The following is a 21229-nucleotide window of genomic DNA, read 5'->3' as shown; positions in this document are numbered from 1 at the left end:
GGTTCCATGCTTTTATAGGCACCCAGCTCCCACTTCCTCCCCTGGTGCCGCAGCACCAGAAGGAAGGTCACCTCTCTCCCTCCCTCCCTCACAGCTCCCTGAAGATTGCCCGGCTTTTCACAGTGTGCAGTGTGGCTCGCATGGCAAGTGTGTGCCCAGGCTGTGAAACCACAGCCGGGTGCCCACAGTTAGAATGCCAGCGCCGCGAGGAGAGGGGAAGAGGAGCAGGGCTTTGTGCACCCACATCGCTGGACCGTGGGACAGGTAAGTGTCTATTAAAAGTTGACTTTTAAATGGGTGGAACTCTGCTTTAAGAAAAACTAAATTGATCCCCTTCTAGGAGGAATATAACTCTTTCAAACTGGTTTATGCCTTCCAATAAAGATACAACCTTTGCTGCTATGCAAGGTAAGAAATGAAAGGGTCCTTGTAATTCTCATTGCACCAAATTGTACCAGAAAAATGTGGTACACAGGCTGTCAGGACAAGGATCACCTGGTGGTAGCACTGCGGTTCCCTGGGTGGAGGGTTGTAGTTCCAGTGTCCATGAGTGTGTGTCTCCCAGCACACAGCAGATCCCAGTAATCAGTCTTCACCCGATGTTGACTGCTGGGAAGGTCTTTAGGTCCTCCTATTCTAAGTGACTCTCACTCTACTGTTTTGGTGCTGCCTAATTTTGCTTGCTTAGACCCTGTTCTTGCTTCCTGCCCTGTACACTGTGCCCCAATGCCTTGTACCTGCTTCCCGTTGTTCCTGATCCCAGTTTTGTTCCCCCTTTCCAATCTTCTACCTTCGCCTCCAGTTTTCCCCTGCTTTTTTGTGTTCCCAATTTTGTATATATTGTATATAGTTAGTTGTTAGGTATCTGTTTGTTCGTTATTAGTCAGATATTCTGTCACTGGGTTTTTTGGCTAACTTTTATTTTCACATTTGCTGTGTGCTAGTGTTTGGAAGGATTTTGTTTCACTGTAAATAAATATCAGCTTTGTACTTCTAGAGTGACATTTTTGCCCATTCTTCTGTGCAAAATAGCTCAAGCTCTGTCAGATAGAATGGAGACCGTCTGTGAACAGCAATTTTCAAGTCTTGCCATAGATTCTCAATTGGATTTAGGTCTGGACTAGGGATGAGCCGAACACCCCCCTAGTTCAGTTCACAGCAGAACATGCGAACGGACCGAAGGTTTGCGTGAACATTCAAACACCGTTAAAGTCTATGGGACCCAAACGTGAAAAATCAAAAGGGCAAATTTTAAAGGCTAATATGCAAGTTATTGTCCTAAAAGTGTTTGCGGATTCCGGGTCCTGCCCCGGGGACATGTTTCAATGCAAAAAAAAGTTTTAAAAACAAAAGTTTTTTCAGGAGCAGTGATTTTATGCCTGTGTTTAGAACAGTCCCTGCACAAAATGACATTTCTAAAGGAATAACAGTAATTTAAAACTGCTTGCAGCTGTAATGTAATGTAAGGTCCCAGCAATATGGATGAAAATTATTGAAAAAAAACTAGCTCCCCCCAGCCCATTACCAGGCCCTCTGGGTCTTGTATGGATATTAAGGGGAACCCCGCACTCAAATTAAAAAAAGAAAAGGCATGGGGCCCCCAGGCCCTATATACTCTGAACAGCAGCATACAGGTGGTCCAAACAAGACAGGGACTGTAGGTTTGTTCTTATGTTGAATCTGTTTGTAATTTGGAACAGGTACATTTTGTAAGTGTAGCCCCAACCAAAAAATACATTTTTAAGCTTTTTGGATAACATAGGGAAGGGTTATCACCCCTGTAACATTTGTTTTGCTGTTCATGCCCCTGTTTAGAAGATTTCACCTCACTTTCTGTCCCAATGACAATTGGATTTTGAAAATTTGGGGTTATTAGGGAAACCAGGATTGGTCACAAAGCATCAGTGGAGACACCTTTTCCCATATTAACTCTTATAGGAGAGAATTTCCCTTCCCGGGGTAGATTTCCTCTCACTCCCTGTTGTCTCCCTCCGTTTGTAAGTAGGAGTCATTTGTAAGTCGGATGTTTAAAAGTAGGGGACTGCCTGTATATACTATACAGCCTGCCCTATATACTCTGCAGAAAATTGGAACTTAGTTGTTGGTGGTACCAGAACACTGTAAGCCCTCACAGTTACTCTTGGTGAGTGCTGGAATGGGCCCTGCTGTGAAACATTAGAGCAGATATTGTAATTAAATGCCCCTGTTAAACAGGGGCAGAAAAATTGGGCCTTAGGCCCTGGTGGTGGTGCCCTGAAACAAAAATGTTCTTAGAAGCTATCAACATGAACATTGAGGAGGAATAGGATAGTCACTCAGCATAACAGGCTAGTCACTTAGCATAGGCAGTCTTCAAGACATCTCACATCCAAGACTGATTCATTTTTATGAAGGAGAGCCAATCAACTGAGTCTGTGGACAGGTACACTCTGTGATCGGTTACAAAGCCTCCAACACTACTGAATTTATGTTCAGAAAGAACACTGGAAGCAGGACAGGCCAGTAGCTCAATTTCATATTGTGCAAGCTCTGGCCAGTGATCCATCCTCAAGGCCCAGTAACCCAGTGGATTTTTGGTTGGAAAGGTCTCCACATCTGATCTTGCCCCTAGGTATTCCTGCACCATGTGGTGATGGTTGCTGGAACCAATCAGATCTTGGGGCTGCAGACTAAAGAATTGTCTGAACGCATCGGTCAGACGGCCACCTTCTCCACCGCTCCTTCTGTGACTGTCTGAAGCCTCAGCAACATGTTGTCCAGGAGGACCAGGAAATTGTAACCTCCTAGGCTCTGGAAACGCATTGCACAAACCTTTCTGCAAAACCTCCGGAAAATGTTTCATCCTCTGCTCCCTCTACGAAGGCTGGATACGTTCTACAACCTCACCCTTGTAATTTGGATCATGAAGGGTTGGCAGCCAGTAATGATCCCTCTCCTTGATACCACAAATCCAATCTTTCTCAGGCTTTGCAACATCAGGGTGACCATGCAGCGAAGGTTTGCTGAGGCATTCGATCCGGAGACCTCTGGGTCACTAAGGATGACATGATCCACAGCCACCTCCTCCAAGCCACGTACAAGTCCATGGGTTTCTAGGGACTGAAAACGATCCCTTGAAGACTGCTGCTGATGGTGAGTGCTAGGCTCCACCTTCATGCTGATACAATCTTCATCCTCCTCATCTTGCTGTGTGATCGGCGGGCCTGCAGGAATACTTTCTGGATAAAGGGGGCCTTGAGAGGTAAGGAAGCCCTCCTCTTCCTCCCTCTGTTCTGCCCCAAGTGCCCTGTCCATTATTCAACAAAGTGTGTGCTCCAACATGAAGACAAGAGGGACAGTATCACTGATGCATGTACTGTCACTGCTCACCATCCTCGTGGCCTCCTCAAATGGTGACAGGACATTGCATGCATCCTTGATCAGTAGCCACTGGTGTGGTGAAAAAAAGCCAGGATCCCCTGACCCTGTCCTGGTGCCATACTCACACAGTTACTCATTGATGGCCCTCTGCTGCATGTGCAGTGGCTACAGAATTACCAACGTTAAGTTCCACCTGGTGAGCATGTCACAAATGAGGCAGTTCTTTGGCAGGTTACATTCCTTTTTGAAGGTCAGCCAGCCAAGCACTGGCATTATATGACCATCGGAAATGCCCATAGACTTTCCTGGCCTGCCTCAGGAGATCCTGTAAGACCGGGTACCTGCACAAGAACCGCTGCACCACCAAATTGAGGATGTGAGCCAAACAGGGAACATGGGTCAAGTGTCCCTGTTGGAGGGCGGAGAAGAGGTTGGTGTCATTGTCGCAAACCACCATTCCTGGCTGAAGCTGGGGTGCCATCAACCACCTCTGAGTCTGCCCCTGCAGAGCTGACAGAATCTCTGCCCCAGTGTGGTTCATGTCCTCTAAGCAGACCAACTCAAGAACTGCATGGCATCTTTTTGCCTGAGTGCATGCATAGCCCCTTGAATGCCTATGGAGCACCGCTGGTTCCGAGGACAAATATGCAGAGAAAGAGGACATAGAGGAAGAAGCAGAGGAGGAGGTGGAGGAGAGAGATGTGGCACAATCACCACTACTAGCATTTTGGAAGCATGGTGGCGGAACAAGCTCCAACATTACGGTACCCTGTATTGCATCCTTCCCAACTGCCGGCAGAGTTGCTCAGTGTGACGTTAAAGAAAGGTAACGTCCCTGTCCATGCCTGCTGGACCATGAGTCAGCAGTAATATGCACCTTACCGCTGACCGTCCTGTCCAACGAGGCCAAAACATTGCCTTCCACATGTCGGTAGAGAACCAGAATGGCCTTACATGAAAAGAAATGGCGTTTGGAAACCTGCCACTGAGGTACCGCACATTCCACAAATTCATGAAAGGGGGCAGAGTCTACCAGCTGAAAAGGCAGCAGTTGGAGTGCTAACAATTTAGCCAAGCTAGCATTCAACCGCTGAGCATGTGGATGGCTGGGACTGAGTTTATTTCAACAGTTTAGAAACTGGGGTAGGGAAATTTGCCTGCTACAATTGGATGTTGGTGTAGCGATAGCTGAGCAAGTACTTGGCACACCTAATTCTACACCTTCATTCCTCTCAGTGCATGTTTCTGAGAGGACTGAAGGTATAGTGGGGTTGGAGATCCCAGATGATGAGGAGCAAGGAGAGGTCTGCCTTGTTCTTTGGTGTGGGTCTTCTAAGTACTGTTGCCAACAGACTGTATGGGAGGTCCACATATGTCTGGTCAAGCATGTGGTGCCCAAGCGGCTGCTGTTTTGGCCACGCTTGATACGCTTCAGACATATGTTGCAAACAGCAACGGTTGATCTGCTGCACATGTATCAAAAAAGGCCCACACCAACTTTTCAAAATACACAGGGAGTCAGCAGCACCCTGCACATGCAAAGCTCTGCGGTGTGATGCAGTCGGGTGGCTGTCCTTAAGCTGCCCCCTGGAGGGCATCCTGCCTCATTGGAGATGTGCCTCCTCCTCCTCTATATCAGGCACCCATGTAGAATCAATGACCTCATCATTCCCTCCCTCCTCGTCACTGGAGCAGTATGTTGAAGCTGGGGGAACATGACTGACAGTTTCTTGTCCTTCTTGGGCACCCCCTCTCCCTGAGCTCACGTTACTACCTTCCTCAACCTAGGTACCATCATTGGAGCCTTCAAAATGCTGCGCATCCTCCTGCAGCATGTACCTGACACTGTGGTTGAACAGTTCGGGGGACTCCTCCATGCATGATAGTGGGGCTAGGGAAGGAGGGACTAATGACATTAAGCCAATAGAATAGGTCGCTTTGGCAGCTGCATTGGCAGGCATACTACTCTGTACCTGGGTGACAGAGGATGAGGAGGGCTTTGTTATCCATTCCACCAACTCTTCTGCATATTGTGGCTCAACAACACAGCCACCTGCAGGAAAAAAGGATAAGCGTGCCCCATGGCCACGTGCTGAGGATGCCCGGTATCCATGACTAACACTGTTGGCTGTAGACACAGAGCCTGCTTGCCCTCTTTTAGTGGCCTGTGAGCATTTGCCTCTCCTTGGTGGTCTTCCAGAGATGCTGTAAAATTTTATTAGCAAAACACCACCTGAATTTTACAAGAAAAAATAAACCAGGAATGGCCTGCAATCAGACATAGGCTTGGCTAGCCTAAAATGCAGTGAATATATATATATATATATATATATATATATATATATATATGTATAGGAGACGGTGTATATATATTTAATACACTGCAGATCACTGAATCACCTGCCTGCCTGAATGTGTATTTGAAAACATACACCAGGAATGGTCTGCAGTCACATATAGACTTGGCTAGACTAGAATGCAGAGGATATATATGTAGGAGACTGTATATATATTTTATGCACTACAGATCACTGAATTGCCTGCAAGAAAGTGTATTTGAAAACGTACACCAGGAATGGCCTGCATTCTAGACATGGGCGCCGTCAATAAATTTGTTTCGTTTCATTCTGTTATGGTTCGTATTAGAATAAATTCGTACTTCGTAATTCATGTCCGAAATTCAATTGAAATTCGTACGAAATACGAATTTTTGTTAGGTTCGTTAACTTGTACGAACGTTCTTTGCAATTAATTTAAAGGCAAAAATATATATACCTCAATATGACAGTTGATGCTGATGGAAGTTTGGTTTTTATCCCCTGCTGTGCTCGGTATGTCAGCACAGCACATGATTGGTGGAAGCCCCTCATAATGAGCACAGCAGGGGTACAGCCCCAGGAGGAAGTCAGGATAGCACAGGGATGGTGGGAGCCCCTCATAATGAGCATAATGAGTCATCGACCGACTGATCCAAAATTCGTAAACAAAAGTTTGTATTTCGTACAAAATTCGGGAGCATGGCAATTCGTATTTTGGATCCTCCTGAATGTACAAATTTAGGGAAATTCGTACGAATCTGAGATTCATACGAAACTATTCGCACCTGTCTACTGCCTGCCTGAAGTATATTAGAAATAGTACACCAGGAACGGACTGCAGTCATATCTAGGTAAACTTGATACAGAGGATATGTTTATATATATATATATATATATATATATATATATATATATATATATACACAAGACTGACTGTGTGTGTGTGTGTGTGTGTGTGTGTGTGTGTGTATATGTATATATAAATATACTGCAGCTAATTGGATCACCTTCCTGCCTGAAGTATACTAGAAACCGTACACCAGGAACGGCCTCCCGTCAGATCTACACTAAATACACTGCAGCTGAATCGTCTGCCTATTCAATCTAAATAAAATTACACTCTCTCTCGGTCAATGCCAGCAACACTCTACACAGGGCCGATGTGCAGGCGACCTTATATAGTGTGGGGTGTGGACTTAACCCCCTGAGCCTTAATTGGCCAAAGGCATCCTGCCTTTGGTCAATTATGGGTCTCTTTGCTGACAATGCTGTGATTGGCCAAGCATGCGGGTCATAGTGCATGCTTGGCCAATCATCAGACAGCAATGCACTGTGCATTATGGGGCATGACGCACTGCTCCAATTTTGCGCGAACGATCGAACAACCAATGTTCGAGTCAAACTCATGTTTGACTCGAACATAAAGCTCATCCCTAGTCTGGACTTTGACTGGGCCATTCTAACAGATGAATGTGCTTTGGTATAAATCATTCCATTGTAGCTCTGGCTGTATGTTTATGGTCCTTGTCCTGCCGGAAGGTGAACCTCTGCCCCAGTCTCAAGTCTTTTGCAGACTCTAACAGGTTTTCTTCTAAGATTGCCCTGTATTTGGCTCCATCCATCTTCCCATCAACTGTGGACAACTTCCCTGTTCCTGCTGAAGAAAAACATCCCCACAACATGATGCTGCTACTACCATGTTTCATGGTGGGGATGGTGTGTTCAGGCTGATGTGTAGTGTTGGTTTTCCGCCACACATAGCATTTAGCTTTTAGGTCAAAGAGGTACATTTTGGTGTCATCTGACCAGAACATCTTCTTCCACATGTTTGCTGTCCCCCCCAAATGGCTTCTCACAAACTACAAATGGGACTTTTTATGACTTTCTTTCAACAATGGCTTTCTTCTTGACACTTTTCCATAAAGGGCAGATTTGTGGCGTGCAGAACTAATAGTTGTCCTGTGGACAGATTCTCCCACCTGAGCTGCAGCTCCTCCAGCGTTACCATGGACCTCTTGGCTGCTTCTCTGATTAATGCTCTCCTTGCCCGGCCTCTCAATTTTGGTGGATGACCATGTCTTGTTGGTTTGCAGTTGTGCCATACTCTCCATTTTCAGATAATAGATTGAACAGTGCTCCGTGAGATGTTCAAAGCTTGGTATTTTTTTAGAACCTAACCCTGCTTTAAATTTCTCCACAATTTTATTCCTGACCTTTCCGGTGTGTTCCTAGGCATTCATAATGTTGTTTGTTCTCGAAGGTTTTCTAACAAACCTCTGAGGGCTTCACAGAACAGCTGTATTTATGCTGAGATTAAATTACACACAGGTGGACAACTAATAAGGGGACTTCTTAAGGCAATTGGTTCCACTAGATTTTAGTTTGGGGTATCAGAGTAAAGGGGGCTGAACACAAATACACACCACACCTTTTAGATATTTATTTGTAAAAAAAAATTAAAACCATTTAGCATTTTCCTTCCACTTCACAATTATGTACCACTTTGTGTTGGTCTATCACATAAAATCCCAATAAAATACATTTACGTTTTTGGTTGTAACATGTCAAAATGTGGGAAATTGGAATATGAATACTTTTTCAAGGCACTGCATATCTCTGCTTTCCTCTCCTCTAGAACAAAACAAGCAGTTACCCTCTGCAGTGCAAGCATAGTTCCACGGTATGAGAAAAATAATATCTGGAGTTCAGATTTTAGCAAAAAGCAAGCGTCTCTACTTTGATTTTGATAACTGTCAATAGGGTCAACTATGTTGGAGAGGTGAACAAAATGAGCTGCGCTAAAAACAATGAAACTAGAAAATAATCAAACACCAAAAAACCTAATCAACCTATACCAATAGACGTAAAAACAATATTAAATTGACAGAAAAATGTGATTAGTGAATAGTATACATGAATACTAACGTATCGTCATAAAGTGAATAAAGTGTATACTAGACCTAAAATGACATTGATGTGAATATTACAAAGAAAACCCCCACAATAATTAATGTAGATTGACACAAAAAAAGGGTTATAATGTGTGCTAGATTTAAACGAATAGTATTAACTAAAATAATATTCAAAAAACCATAAAAAGTTCATATGTGATGAAAAAAATATATTTATATATAGTCCCAAGATTAATATTGGTTCTTCAAACTTGACATAAAGGTGCAAAAATATCCACAAATGCGTGTATATAAAAACAAAAAAAATTTTTCAAAACAATCCTCCACCAGTGAGAAGAGGGGCCGCTTACCAGAGCTTTAGATCCCAGTGTTAGTGAGATCAGTAAGGCAACAGCACAGAGGTTTCTGGGTAAACCGTCACAGGCATCCCACCATCTCCATCTCCAATATGAAGCCTCCAATCGAGAAACGAAGGTGTCGTAGATTGCTGACACCACGCTGTCTCTATCTCCAATACGAAGCCTCCAGTCCGGGAACGAAGGTATCGTGGATCATATAAAAAATCAAAGACACTCGCATAGCGTAAAACCACTTGGTTTAATAAAGTAAAGTTTAAAAGATTTACACTCACATGCGTAAAGAAAAAACGATCATATAAAAACGAGCCGGCCGGACTCGTGTGCCGCCCGCACTTCCTGGTTGGGCGTAGAACGCGGAGACGTCAGAACGCCTATCTCCCTACGCGCGTTTCGTCACGAACGGACGTGTTCACGCATCCCGTGAACACGTCCGTTCGTGACGAAACGCGCGTAGGGAGATAGGCGTTCTGACGTCTCCGCGTTCTACGCCCAACCAGGAAGTGCGGGCGGCACACGAGTCCGGCCGGCTCGTTTTTATATGATCGTTTTTTCTTTACGCATGTGAGTGTAAATCTTTTAAACTTTACTTTATTAAACCAAGTGGTTTTACGCTATGCGAGTGTCTTTGATTTTTTATATGATCCACGATACCTTCGTTCCCGGACTGGAGGCTTCGTATTGGAGATAGAGACAGCGTGGTGTCAGCAATCTACGACACCTTCGTTTCTCGATTGGAGGCTTCATATTGGAGATGGAGATGGTGGGATGCCTGTGACGGTTTACCCAGAAACCTCTGTGCTGTTGCCTTACTGATCTCACTAACACTGGGATCTAAAGCTCTGGTAAGCGGCCCCTCTTCTCACTGGTGGAGGATTGTTTTGAAAAATTTTTTTTGTTTTTATATACACGCATTTGTGGATATTTTTGCACCTTTATGTCAAGTTTGAAGAACCAATATTAATCTTGGGACTATATATAAATATATTTTTTTCATCACATATGAACTTTTTATGGTTTTTTGAATATTATTTTAGTTAATACTATTCGTTTAAATCTAGCACACATTATAACCCTTTTTTTGTGTCAATCTACATTAATTATTGTGGGGGTTTTCTTTGTAATATTCACATCAATGTCATTTTAGGTCTAGTATACACTTTATTCACTTTATGACGATACGTTAGTATTCATGTATACTATTCACTAATCACATTTTTCTGTCAATTTAATATTGTTTTTACGTCTATTGGTATAGGTTGATTAGGTTTTTTGGTGTTTGATTATTTTCTAGTTTCATTGTTTTTAGCGCAGCTCATTTTGTTCACCTATTTAGTTTGATATCGGAGTATTACGATTAGGGTTGCTGCTTATAGGTTGCTTTCTTTTGTTGTTTGAGTAGCGCGGTTTACCTTTTGTACTATGTTGGAGAGGTCTTTGGAAATCACCCAAAAAAAATAATAGTATCTTGGTCCTCCAGATTGGAGATTCTGCATGTTGCTAACTAACAAGTAACTGGTACATAAAAGCAAGGTTTTTCGTAGATCTTTATATCCGTGTTTAGGAGAGAAAAATATCATGTTTTACTGATATGACTATTGAAATTAACATTATTACAATAACAATATATTTATTTGTATTGGATTGTATTTAGTCATTTGAGGAACATCCAATTTTAAAGGAATCTCTTGTTTTTCACTTAGATGGCCATTCACTGCTAGATATCTACAGAGTCTACAGTTCACTCCCTATTTTCCTTTTTCAGCATTGCATGGCTTATAACTAAATATAGTGAAGTAATAAATATTAAAACAAATATAAATCAAATGATGTAATAACAAGTAGCTAAGGAATCAGGTTCCTCCAGCAAAACCAGAAAGAAAGCTGATTATATACTATATTTCCATTTTTAGTATATTTCTTTTTATCTGGCACGCATGGTGATTACTAAAGCAATGTGATATTGGATTTATCGTGAAATTTGAACATTTCTAGCAAAACAGCAGTAAGATGGCTTATGGTGTAACATCGGAGAAAATTACAGGGATTTTCCAGTAAAGTGATTTGGAAAATATGAATGATATTTTTGTAAATAAAAGGGGTTAAAATTGAGTTTTCCTTTAAGAAACAATTGATGAATGATATGTAAGGTGAGACTTTAAGCAGAAAGCTAAGCAGGAAAATGTTGAAACATGCAGAAAATAAAACTGTGCTGATTTATTCAATATTATATATGCTTTCATGGATATGGAAATTTCTTAGACAGCCTAAAGATGTGTGCAATTATCAAATGCAACTATTGTATTATAAACTATCATTAAATATTTCAACTGTTATGGATATAAGTATATTCTGTTACATTATACAGAAATGTAAATATTATTAATAATAAATATGTGCTCCCCCAAGGTACGCTTAAACGAAGTGCTAGTGCTCCTAGAGGAGACATATCTCAAGCAAGGTATGTATGATCTCACACAATAATTGCAGCTGAATAACGTTTTTTTATTTTTTTTATTTACCCATTGGTCTCACAGAAATCACTGGTAAATCATAGATGACATCAGTGAGTCACCATTTGAAAATGGCAATATTTCAAAGTGCTGAATGTAATATTTTCCTTATTATCAATTGTATGTATACCAATAGTACTGAGACCCAAACTGCTCATTGAAAAACAGCAAATCAATAGTTGAGCAAAGAGCAGCAAAGAAGAAAACACAGCAAATGCATAAATACAAGGAAACTTTTGATGGTGGAAATCAGGCAGATAATGTACAAACAACCATGTGCTATTTTGTTTGTATATCAAACTATTATTTATCTATTATCTATTATTAGATTCCTATTTTAGAGATATAAGAGGTTATCTTGGAGCTCTGTGCCTTGTAAATTAGTAATTTTCTTGAAACGTTTATTAATTTTTCTTTATTTTTAAACCTAGAATTACCCAATAATTCCTAATGTCAATTCATCTTGCAATAATGATTGCACAGTCCTATACATTAAATAAAAGCTTTAATTATATTTGCAATGTTAAAAAAAAAGAAAAAAGAAGAAAGAAATAATTGTCTCTAAACAAGATTTCAGCCGTTCTGCAAACATTTTTTTCAGACAGTGCAGCTTAAAGTGGTAGTAAACCCTTCTATCATTTTCAGTCAAGGAAGCTGCCATCTTGGCCTCTAATGATTCTTAAACTGTCGTAATGCTGCACATGTGATCAGTTATGAAACCAGCCATTGGATGGTTTAAAAATTTGGTTGAGAGCACAACCAATGTGAAAGTTAGCATTTCCGGCATGCCGAAAATGTAAGTGTGTTTTGAAACTGGGTTTACTCACGTAGATGTACCATTCACCTATTACTATATATAACTATTGTTAGTAGTATTGCATCATGTTCACAAAGCTCCAACAGTATATATTTACTTTACAATTCCTGTTTTTCTAATGTACTGTATATACTCGAGTATAAGCTGAGTTTTTCAGCACATTTTTTTTTGTTGAAAAACTCCCAGGCTTATACCCGAGCAAGGATCCCACTTTAGAAAAAAAAGTTCAGAAAATTGATCCAGAAAAGGGGGGGGGGGCGTCCTGCTGGGTGTCGCACATGTATCATCCCGGCGTACCCCTGTAAGTTTCTCCTCCCTCCAGCTCTTCACACAAGTGTCGTGCAGCCTCCCCAGTGCCTGGTAGCGTGATCTCATGCTACATAATGGGCACTGGCAGGCTGTACGTAATGGGCACTGGTAGGCTGTACATGGGCACTGGCAGGCTGCATGCATTTCCTACCCTAGGCTTATACTCGAGTCAATACGTTTTCCCAGTTTTTTGTGGTAAAATTAGGTGCCTCGGCTTATATCCGGGTCGGCCTATACTCAAGTATATACGGTAATATGTATTTGAACAGTTAGTTGCAGGGTTAAAATCAATAATACTAATAATTGGATAGCTATGGTAATTTACCGTATTTTTATGTTTGCAACCACGCATACACTTTTGATTAGAATCTATTGATCGGTACAGTAACACTTGTCAAGTTGCAATGTATCAAATGATACTTCAGTCTTTCAGAATGATAAATTGATGTTTACAAGTGTTATATACACATATATATATAAGTGTTTGATAAATACAGTATACTGTAAGTGGAAAACACATTTAATTAGTAAGGTAGTACAAAAACCACTGATGTATAAAATGCAGTAACTCTGCATCTAACTTGTCTTCACCTTATAGTACAATTAGGATAAGGTGGATTCTGAATATGGATAACTGCACTTTATACATCATTAGAACTTTTTATTAGAATAATTTGTAATGTCAACAATTTTTTTACTATTTATACATATATATATATATATATATATATATATATATATATATATATATATATATATATATATATATATATATATATATATATATATATATATATATATATATATATGTTATTACTTTATTATTTTGCATGATTCCTCATGATCATAATTACAAATATAAAATTTTCCAAACGAAAGACTCATAACCATTTAGTTAAAGATATGCTCTGTAGTATTGAATAGAAGTTACAGTTTATATAGTTATTGGGTCGAATAAGGCCCATAGAGAAAGATCATATTTTTAGATACGTTTAGTATCTAAACCTAGAGTATCTGAGCTAGAGCTTTCAGAGTCACATTATTCCCTTTATTCCTGAACAAGGCTGTCGATTTTGGCTCCTAGTCCCAGAGCAGAGGCTAGAGATGGGTTGAATCAATTTAAATGTTAGAACAAGCATCCAGCTGCATCTGCAGGTTGCAGAATGGAATATCTATAATTATAGAAGTTTAAACTAGTATGAGAGTTTTCTCCCTTTTCACCCCTTTATTAAGCCCTGCCAGAAACTTTGTTCCACACCTTTTGTGTAACGTATAAAACAAATTGTCTTTAGTTATTAAAGTGTCTGAGGGAAGAGCTTTACTCAGGCAGTATGTTTTGGGCAGATTCAAACCTGCACTACAAAAGAGACACACGATTAATTACATTTTCAATGTGGTCATTGTGGGGCAGCAGAGACTTTCTGGGACAGTCCTTCCCTTGGACAAACCTCACTGATTTTACTAGCTTTCTATAATTTGAGATTTAAAGCACAGGAAGAAAGATAAGCAGCTCTAATCTGTCTGTCTCTGTACACTGCCTAAGAAAGGCTATACATTATACAATTTTCTTGTACAACTTTCCTTTAGATTTACCAAAACCATATAATAGGAGGTCAAACCTAAACACTTTCAATTGCTATGCAATCAGGCAGGCCCTTGCACTACATAGTTGAAGGTAAATCTAAAGGAAATTGAATAACAAAATTGTATATTGTATGGCCTTAGAGTAGGTATTATTATCTCCAGTTTCATTGTCTACGAACTGGAGGTAATTACTTTTGAATTTGGTGGTTTGTAAAAGTAACGCTATTAAGAACTACCTGACAAACATTTTGGTAAAATTACTGAAACGGGTGGCAGGGATTTTTGAATTTGACACAAGCCATTTTTTAAGGGCCATAATGCCAAACAATTGGCAATAAGGAATTATTGAATTTCCCGAGTGTGCTTTTTTGAGGCACAAGATAACTTTACAGTAGATAGCACAGTAATAGAGCTTTAGAAATATGTTAGGCACATAAAAAGGAACAAAGTTGGGCCTTCTGATCAACAGATGCAAAACAAGAGACAAAACTGTAAATTTATTTTCAAAAAACAGAAAATCTTTTTATTTTTACAAATGTTATGTACATTGTAAAAAGATAAGGGCATGAACCATATGCCCCCAATAGCATAAAAACATATGTATGTATATTTATGTCTAATACTCTAGATTTTACTCTAATACTCTCGTTTTGACATCTGTAATGTCAACAGAAGATTTGCCCACATTTTCAGGACAACGGTGTCTCATTGATAGAAGAATTATATCTGCACTTATCACAGACAGGATGTGTATATGGTAAATTTAGCAGAGTCAAGGTCGAAAAAAATGTAACAATATGAGCACCCATCATAACCCGTCAAGGCATGAACTCCATTAGACCTCTGAAAGAACAGTATGCTGTGGTATCGGGCACCAAGCTGTCAATAGCAGATCCTATAAGTCCTGCAGGTTGCAAGATGGGGCCTCCATGGATCTGGCTTTTTTTCCAGCAGATCCCACAGATGCTCAATTAGATTAAGGTGTGGAGAATTTGGAGGACAAGTCTACATGGGCCAGCCTTTGCTCCCCATGTTCATCAGTGAGTTTTGGCCGACCCACTGGTTTGCCAGTTTTCCTTCTGCAGACCACTTTTGGTAGGCGCTGACCACTGCAGACTGGGAACATCCCAGAAGAGCTGTAGTTTTGGAGATGCTCTGACCCAGTTGTCTAGCCATTACAAATTTGCTCTTGTCAAAGTTACTCAAATCCTTGCGCTTTCCGATTTTTTTTTTCTGCTTTCAACACATTAACTTCAGGGACAACATGTTCCCCTGCTGCCTAATATATCCCACCAACTTTCAGATGCCATTGTAATAGGATAACCAATGTTATTCACTTTACCTGTCATTGGTTATAATGTTATGGCTGATTGGTGGATGTGCCCTTTAGCACATAAAAGCATGTGGTGTTGGACCAAATGCTATTGGTGGACAGGCAAAAATGATGTGCCCACTATGCATCCTCCTCCAGCTGGTGTTTATGGTGGGGTATACCATATTAGAAATCTGTCTAACTATTCTGTTTTAACCACTTACGGACCGGCAGCCACAGTTTTACGGCGGCTGTTTGAAGAGGAATATTGTTGTTATGGCAGCAGCTAGCTGCTACAACCCGGGTATCCTGGTCGCTGTGGCAGATTCGCCGCAAGATCACTTTTATCGGTGGCGGGAGAGGGGCCCCCCTCCTGCCGTGATTCAGTGCCTTCCGCCGCTTACCGGAGCTGTCGGCATCAGCGGAGGCGATTGTGTCCTGCTGTAGGCTCAGTATGGAGACGAGTGAGGGGAAGATGGCCCCCACCTGTCTCCATACAATTGCTGGGCGGAAGCACGTCAAAACGTCACTTCCGCCCATAGCTCTTAAAGGGCCAGTTTTTTTAAATTATTTTTTTAAATTACCATTTTCTCTTATATTCACTGACCGACACAGCTCCTCTCTGTAACAAATGAGTTGTTAGCCTTATCACTAGGAGAATACTAGGCATAGTTGTAACACAACACTCAGAACTCTTAGTTCCGCCCAGGGGTGGTCCCTTAGGCTACAACCCTGCCATGTAGCCATCAGTTTTATTTTGTCTAGTGAAGGAGAAGGACCTAGGAACCCTGGAGGCCCATCGATCTGTGCTTTTTTATGCAGAAGCTTGGCTTTTTGCGCAAGATGAATGATCCTGTGATCAACTATCAACAGCCGGCTGGGTGACAGGCTGGATACCCTTATCCTTGTAGTCTCCCCAGTCCGGTCATCGAGCGCGTGCAGGTCACAGCTGCAGCCATTTTTCAAGTGCTCTCCTATTCAGGACACTGGCGGCCATTTTCCGGAAACCTGAACACATTTAAGCAGCAGTCTGCATGTGTTCTCACAGCCATTTTCCCTGTGTTTCCTGTCTGTTTCCTGGATGCTGGGCGGCCATTTTATTGAAGCCTGAGCACGTTTTTCAGATCGTTTAGCTGTCATTCTGACGGCTGTTACCGACACAGCTTTTGTTTCCTCTGCACTTGGGAGCACTCAGGGACTACAGGCACTGCTTGTGAACAGCGCAGAACTCCTCAGGGTGGTGAGTCTGGCGGGTTAGAGCCCCTCAGTCAGCAGCAGCAAGGAGGGTGGGACTGTCACTGTCCTAAGTCCCCTTCAGGTGGCAGACAGAGTAGGGTCAGCATGGCTTCAGAGACTGGTGTTTCTTCCCCCGAAATCCATGCAATTGCAACCGGGTCACCTGTGGACTGCGCAGTGCCCATGGACACCCTGACGGCGGTCCTCAATTCGTTCGTTGCCAAGATGGAGGCGGTGCGTGGGAAGAAAGGTGCTAAAATGTGGCCCCTGCCCCCTCATGTCCTCTGGGGAGAGCTCTGACGCAGACTCGGGTACTGCTGAGGCTGGTGACCCCTGCTCTGTCTTGTCAGACAACGCTGACCAGGACCGTTTGGACAGTGAGGATGAGTCCCCATCTGGATCTGGGCGCGACAAGGCACTTGTTGGAGCACTTATCACAGCTGTGTGTGATACCCTGAAGATTCAGGAGACAGCGGATCCCTCTGCTGATGTACCGGTCCCTTTTAGGTCCCGCAAGCCAGCACGTTCACCTAAGGTGTTCCCGTATCTGACTTATTTTGACAAGTTCATTTACAAGGAATGGGGTCATTCGCAACGGACCTTTTCGGTCCCCAAGTAAATGACGGTGCGTTACCCTTTTGAGGAGAGCCTTCTCAAAAAGTGGTGGGCTCCTCCGGTCGTGTACCCCCCAGTATCCAGATTAAACAAAGTAACCACAATCCCCATTGAGGGGACTCCTGCATTCAAGGATCCCACGGACAGGAAGGCCAAGGCAGTGGGTTGTTCCTTGTTTATGGTTGTGGGGTCAGCCGTGCGACCAGTACTGGCATCCACACTTGTGTCGCAGACACTGACTGAGTGGTCAAAACTTTTGCACCGTGAATTGGGAGAGCAACAGGCCTGCGTGGAACTAGCAGACCAACTAGTGCAAGGCCTTAGGTACGTCTGTGATGCGGCCCTGGATACTCTCCCTCTGCTATCCAGGGCCTCAGTATCAGCTGTGGTGCTGACGCGCCTAATTTGGCTGAAATGCTGGTCTGCTGATGGATCTTCCCTTTCTTGGCGACCGGCTCTTTGGAGCCTCATTAGATGACATTATTAAAAATGCCTCCGGTGGTAAGAATACCTTACTCCCACAGGCCAGGAAGGCTAAGGAGCCACAAACGGCTTTTTCATCTGCCCGGAGCTTCGACAAAATGTCCCCAGCCCCCCGGACAGTCAAAAACATCCCTGGAACCGCAATCCTAACAAGCCAGCGAATAGAAGTGCTACCGCATGAAGGTTTGCCCCCACCCATGTCTTGGGTGGGGGGTCGCCTTCGGGAGTTTGCAGCCCGGTGGACCAATGGGTCTGCGATCTGATTTCCACAGTATACAAGATAGAGTTTCTCTCTTGGCCACAAAACAGATTCTTCCCCTCCAGCATACCCGTATGCCCGGCTCGCCAGGAGGCCCTCTTGGGGGCGGTAAGGGATTTGCTGAATCATGGGGTGATTGTATTGGTTCCGGAATCGGACCGCTTCCAGGGATTCTACTCAAACCTGTTTGTGGTTCCCAAAAAGGAAGGGGTATGTCCAATATTGGACTTAAAAGCCCTCAATCACTTTGTAAAAGTGCAGAGGTTCAGAATGGAATCAGTTCGATCAGTAGTCGCTGCACTCCATCAAGGGTACTCCCTGGTGTCCTTAGACATCCAGGATGCGTACCTGCACATACCCATATGCCTCTGACATCAAAAGTTCCTGCGGTTTGCAGTCGGGGAAGCCCACTACCAGTTTGTGGCACTTCCTTTTGGTCCGGCTTCAACCCCCCGAGTCTTTACCAAGGTATTGGCCCCCCGAGTCTTTACCAAGGTATATATATATATACATATATATATATATATATATATATATATGGGACAGAACAACGATAGAAATCTGTAAAGGGGATTTTACTTAATTCTACTGAAAGTGGTATTAAACCCAAAAGCAAAAATGCATTTTACCAATTCCTAGGTGTGGTGACTGCATTCGTTTTCTGTTTAAGGCCTTCTTTCCTTTATTTTCACCTGGTGATTCTGCTAGTACAGTAAGTATGATATTTCTCAACAGAACAAGCTGCCCTGCAAATGTAGCAGATTAGAGCGTTGAAACAAACCTTTTGCCACTGACGAGGGTGCTTACAATGAACAGCTTTTATTTTTTTATGACCAAAAATTACAAACCAGCGTAAATGAATAAAATAAAAAATTAAACAAGTGAAAAAATCCCCCTTTATTAGTGATTCAAGCAAGAAAATCACTACTGCAACCTTAAATCATAAGATATATAAATCACATATCCACATTAAGTCATCATCTAGATACAAGGTAGCACTGTGTAACTTAAATCATAAACTTAAATTCAGTGCTCAGCATTAAACAAAAATACAGCACTGCGTTACTTTATCTAACAATTGTGCAGTCATGCGATGCTGTACCCAAATATAATCAATGCTCAAATAGAGCTTTCTTTTGATGGTATTTGGTCACCTCTGCAGTTTTATTTTTTGTACTATAAACAAAAAAGAATGACAATCTTAAAAAAATATATATATTTTTTACTTTCTGCTATAATACATATGCAATAAATAAAAAATAAAAAATCAAGTTTCTTTATTAATTTAGGCCAATATGTATTCTGCTACATATTTTTGGTAAAAAAAATACCAATAAGCGTATATTGATTGGTTTATGCAAAAGTTATAGCATCTACAAAATAGGGGATATTTTTATGCCATTTTTAGTTTTTATTTAGTTTTTACTTGTAATGGCGGTTATCAGAGATTTTTAGCGGGACTGTGACATTGCGGCGGACAGATCGGACACCTTGCTGAAACTTTTGATACTTTTTCATATGCGGGCGCTACACATATGCGTTCGCTTCTGCGCGCGAACTCGGTGGGATGGGGCACGCTTAAAAATATTTTTTTGATTATTATTTATTTATTTTACCTTTTTGATTTTTACACTGTTTAATAAAAAAAAATGTCACTTTTATTCCTATTACAAGGAATGTAAACATCCCTTGTAATAGAAAAAAACATGGCAGGTCCTCTTAAATATGAGATTTGAGGTCAAAAAGTCCTCGGATCTCATATTTAGACTAAAATGCAATAAAAAATAAATAAATTGTAATTTTAAAAAATTGTTTAAAAAAATTGGCCCTTTAAGAGCTATGGGCGGAAATGACGTTTTGACGTCGCTTCCACCCAGCAATTGTATGGAGACGGCTGGGGGCCATCTTCCCCTCACTCATCTCCATACTGAGCCTACAGCAGGAAACTATCACCTCTGTCGCTGCCGACAGCTCAGGTAAGCGGGGGAAGCCACTGTATCGTGGCGGGAGGGGGCCCCTCTCTCGCCACCGATAAAAGTGATCTCTCTGCAAATCTGCTGCAGGGATCACTTTTATCTTGTAGCAGACTGCCCGCTGAAGAAAGGGATACTGGGGTTATGGCAGCTAGCTGCTGCCATTACAATATTATTACAGTAGATTATTACAGTACATTATTACAGTGATCAATGCTAAAAATATGCATTGACACAATATAAAAGGCACTGGCAGGGCGATCAAATGATTATCAGTGTTCCCTCAGTGTGTTTCTAACTGTGTGTGTGGATGGGCTCACTGTATGGACATTCTCATCCGTGTTCCTGATTAGCAAGAACACCAGATCAGAGTGTCCATGCTTGACTTGTTTGGCAGACCGCCGTTCTGTCTCTGCGGGGAGCGATCAAGGGTGGCAGGCGGGCGTTGCATCCGCCGGGGGCCGCTGATTGGCTCCCCAGTGGGTATTGACAAAATCATGTACTGGTATGTTATTTTCCGCAATAGAGCCACCTTGCTGCAGAAAATTTATGGCAGGTGGTCGGTAAGTGGTTGAAATCCAATAAAATGGCAATCACAAAAATACATTTTTTTAAAAGCATTGGCATGTTTTTACTAGTGGTTGAGTATTAGGACCTATTATTTCCAAGACCCCAATGTTTATCTATAGGAGGGCCCAGAATTTTGGGGATTTAGTTATTAAGAAGATCCTAACCCAGTTAGATATGACCCAGTTAGACATACCTTTTTCCAGAAAGGAAAGGTTTCTTTGCTTGCCGCAAGTACCAGGCATGTAAGATAGCTAAAAATAATGTGATTAAAAGAAACCATTTTGAGGTTGGGAAGAAAAGATTTGAGGTTTCTAAGTTCATTTCTTGTGACACCACTCATGCTGTCTACATACTGCAGTGCCCTTGTGTCCTGCAGTACGTGGGCTGGACTAAATACCCTCTTAAGAAATGGATTGCGGAGCATATTTATAACATCAGTATAGATTTCCACAATCATAGTGTATCACTACATTTTAGTCAAGTACATGGTAAGGATCCTTTGGGATTTCAGTTTTGGGGGGTAGATAGGGTGTTTCCATCCTGGAGGGGGTCAGATATCATCCGCGACCTCTGCAGAGGGAAACCAAGTGGATCTATCAGCTAAACACAATG

At 41.9% G+C, this 21229-nt stretch overlaps 1 protein-coding gene across 14 annotated transcripts in view; it reads left to right on the top strand.

The window, feature by feature from the left end:
* The window catches only part of NEK10 (NIMA related kinase 10), a 487578-nt gene that overhangs the window by 379795 nt on the left and 86554 nt on the right, over positions 1-21229 (top strand). For 12 of the 14 annotated variants that reach the window (XR_013277553.1, XM_077491445.1, XM_077491449.1 and 9 more), the window contains one exon: positions 11356-11407. Coding sequence is in view for 11 of the 14 variants with exons in the window: in XM_077491445.1 (XP_077347571.1) it covers positions 11356-11407 (52 nt within the window). In the remaining 3 variants the exon portion in view is untranslated. Of the gene's footprint in view, positions 1-8313; positions 8458-10379; positions 10504-11355; positions 11408-21229 lie in introns of those variants that run through there. The other 2 variants (XR_013277555.1, XR_013277554.1) reach the window with 2 other exon arrangements.

This window comes from Lithobates pipiens, unplaced genomic scaffold (assembly GCF_037356315.1).
Source record: "Lithobates pipiens isolate NorthernLeopardFrog02 unplaced genomic scaffold, aLitPip1_a1.2 Scaffold_19, whole genome shotgun sequence".
Taxonomy (NCBI): domain Eukaryota; kingdom Metazoa; phylum Chordata; class Amphibia; order Anura; family Ranidae; genus Lithobates; species Lithobates pipiens.
The sequence above is the reverse complement of the archived record's forward strand: the minus strand, read 5'-3'. Positions and strand labels throughout refer to the sequence as shown.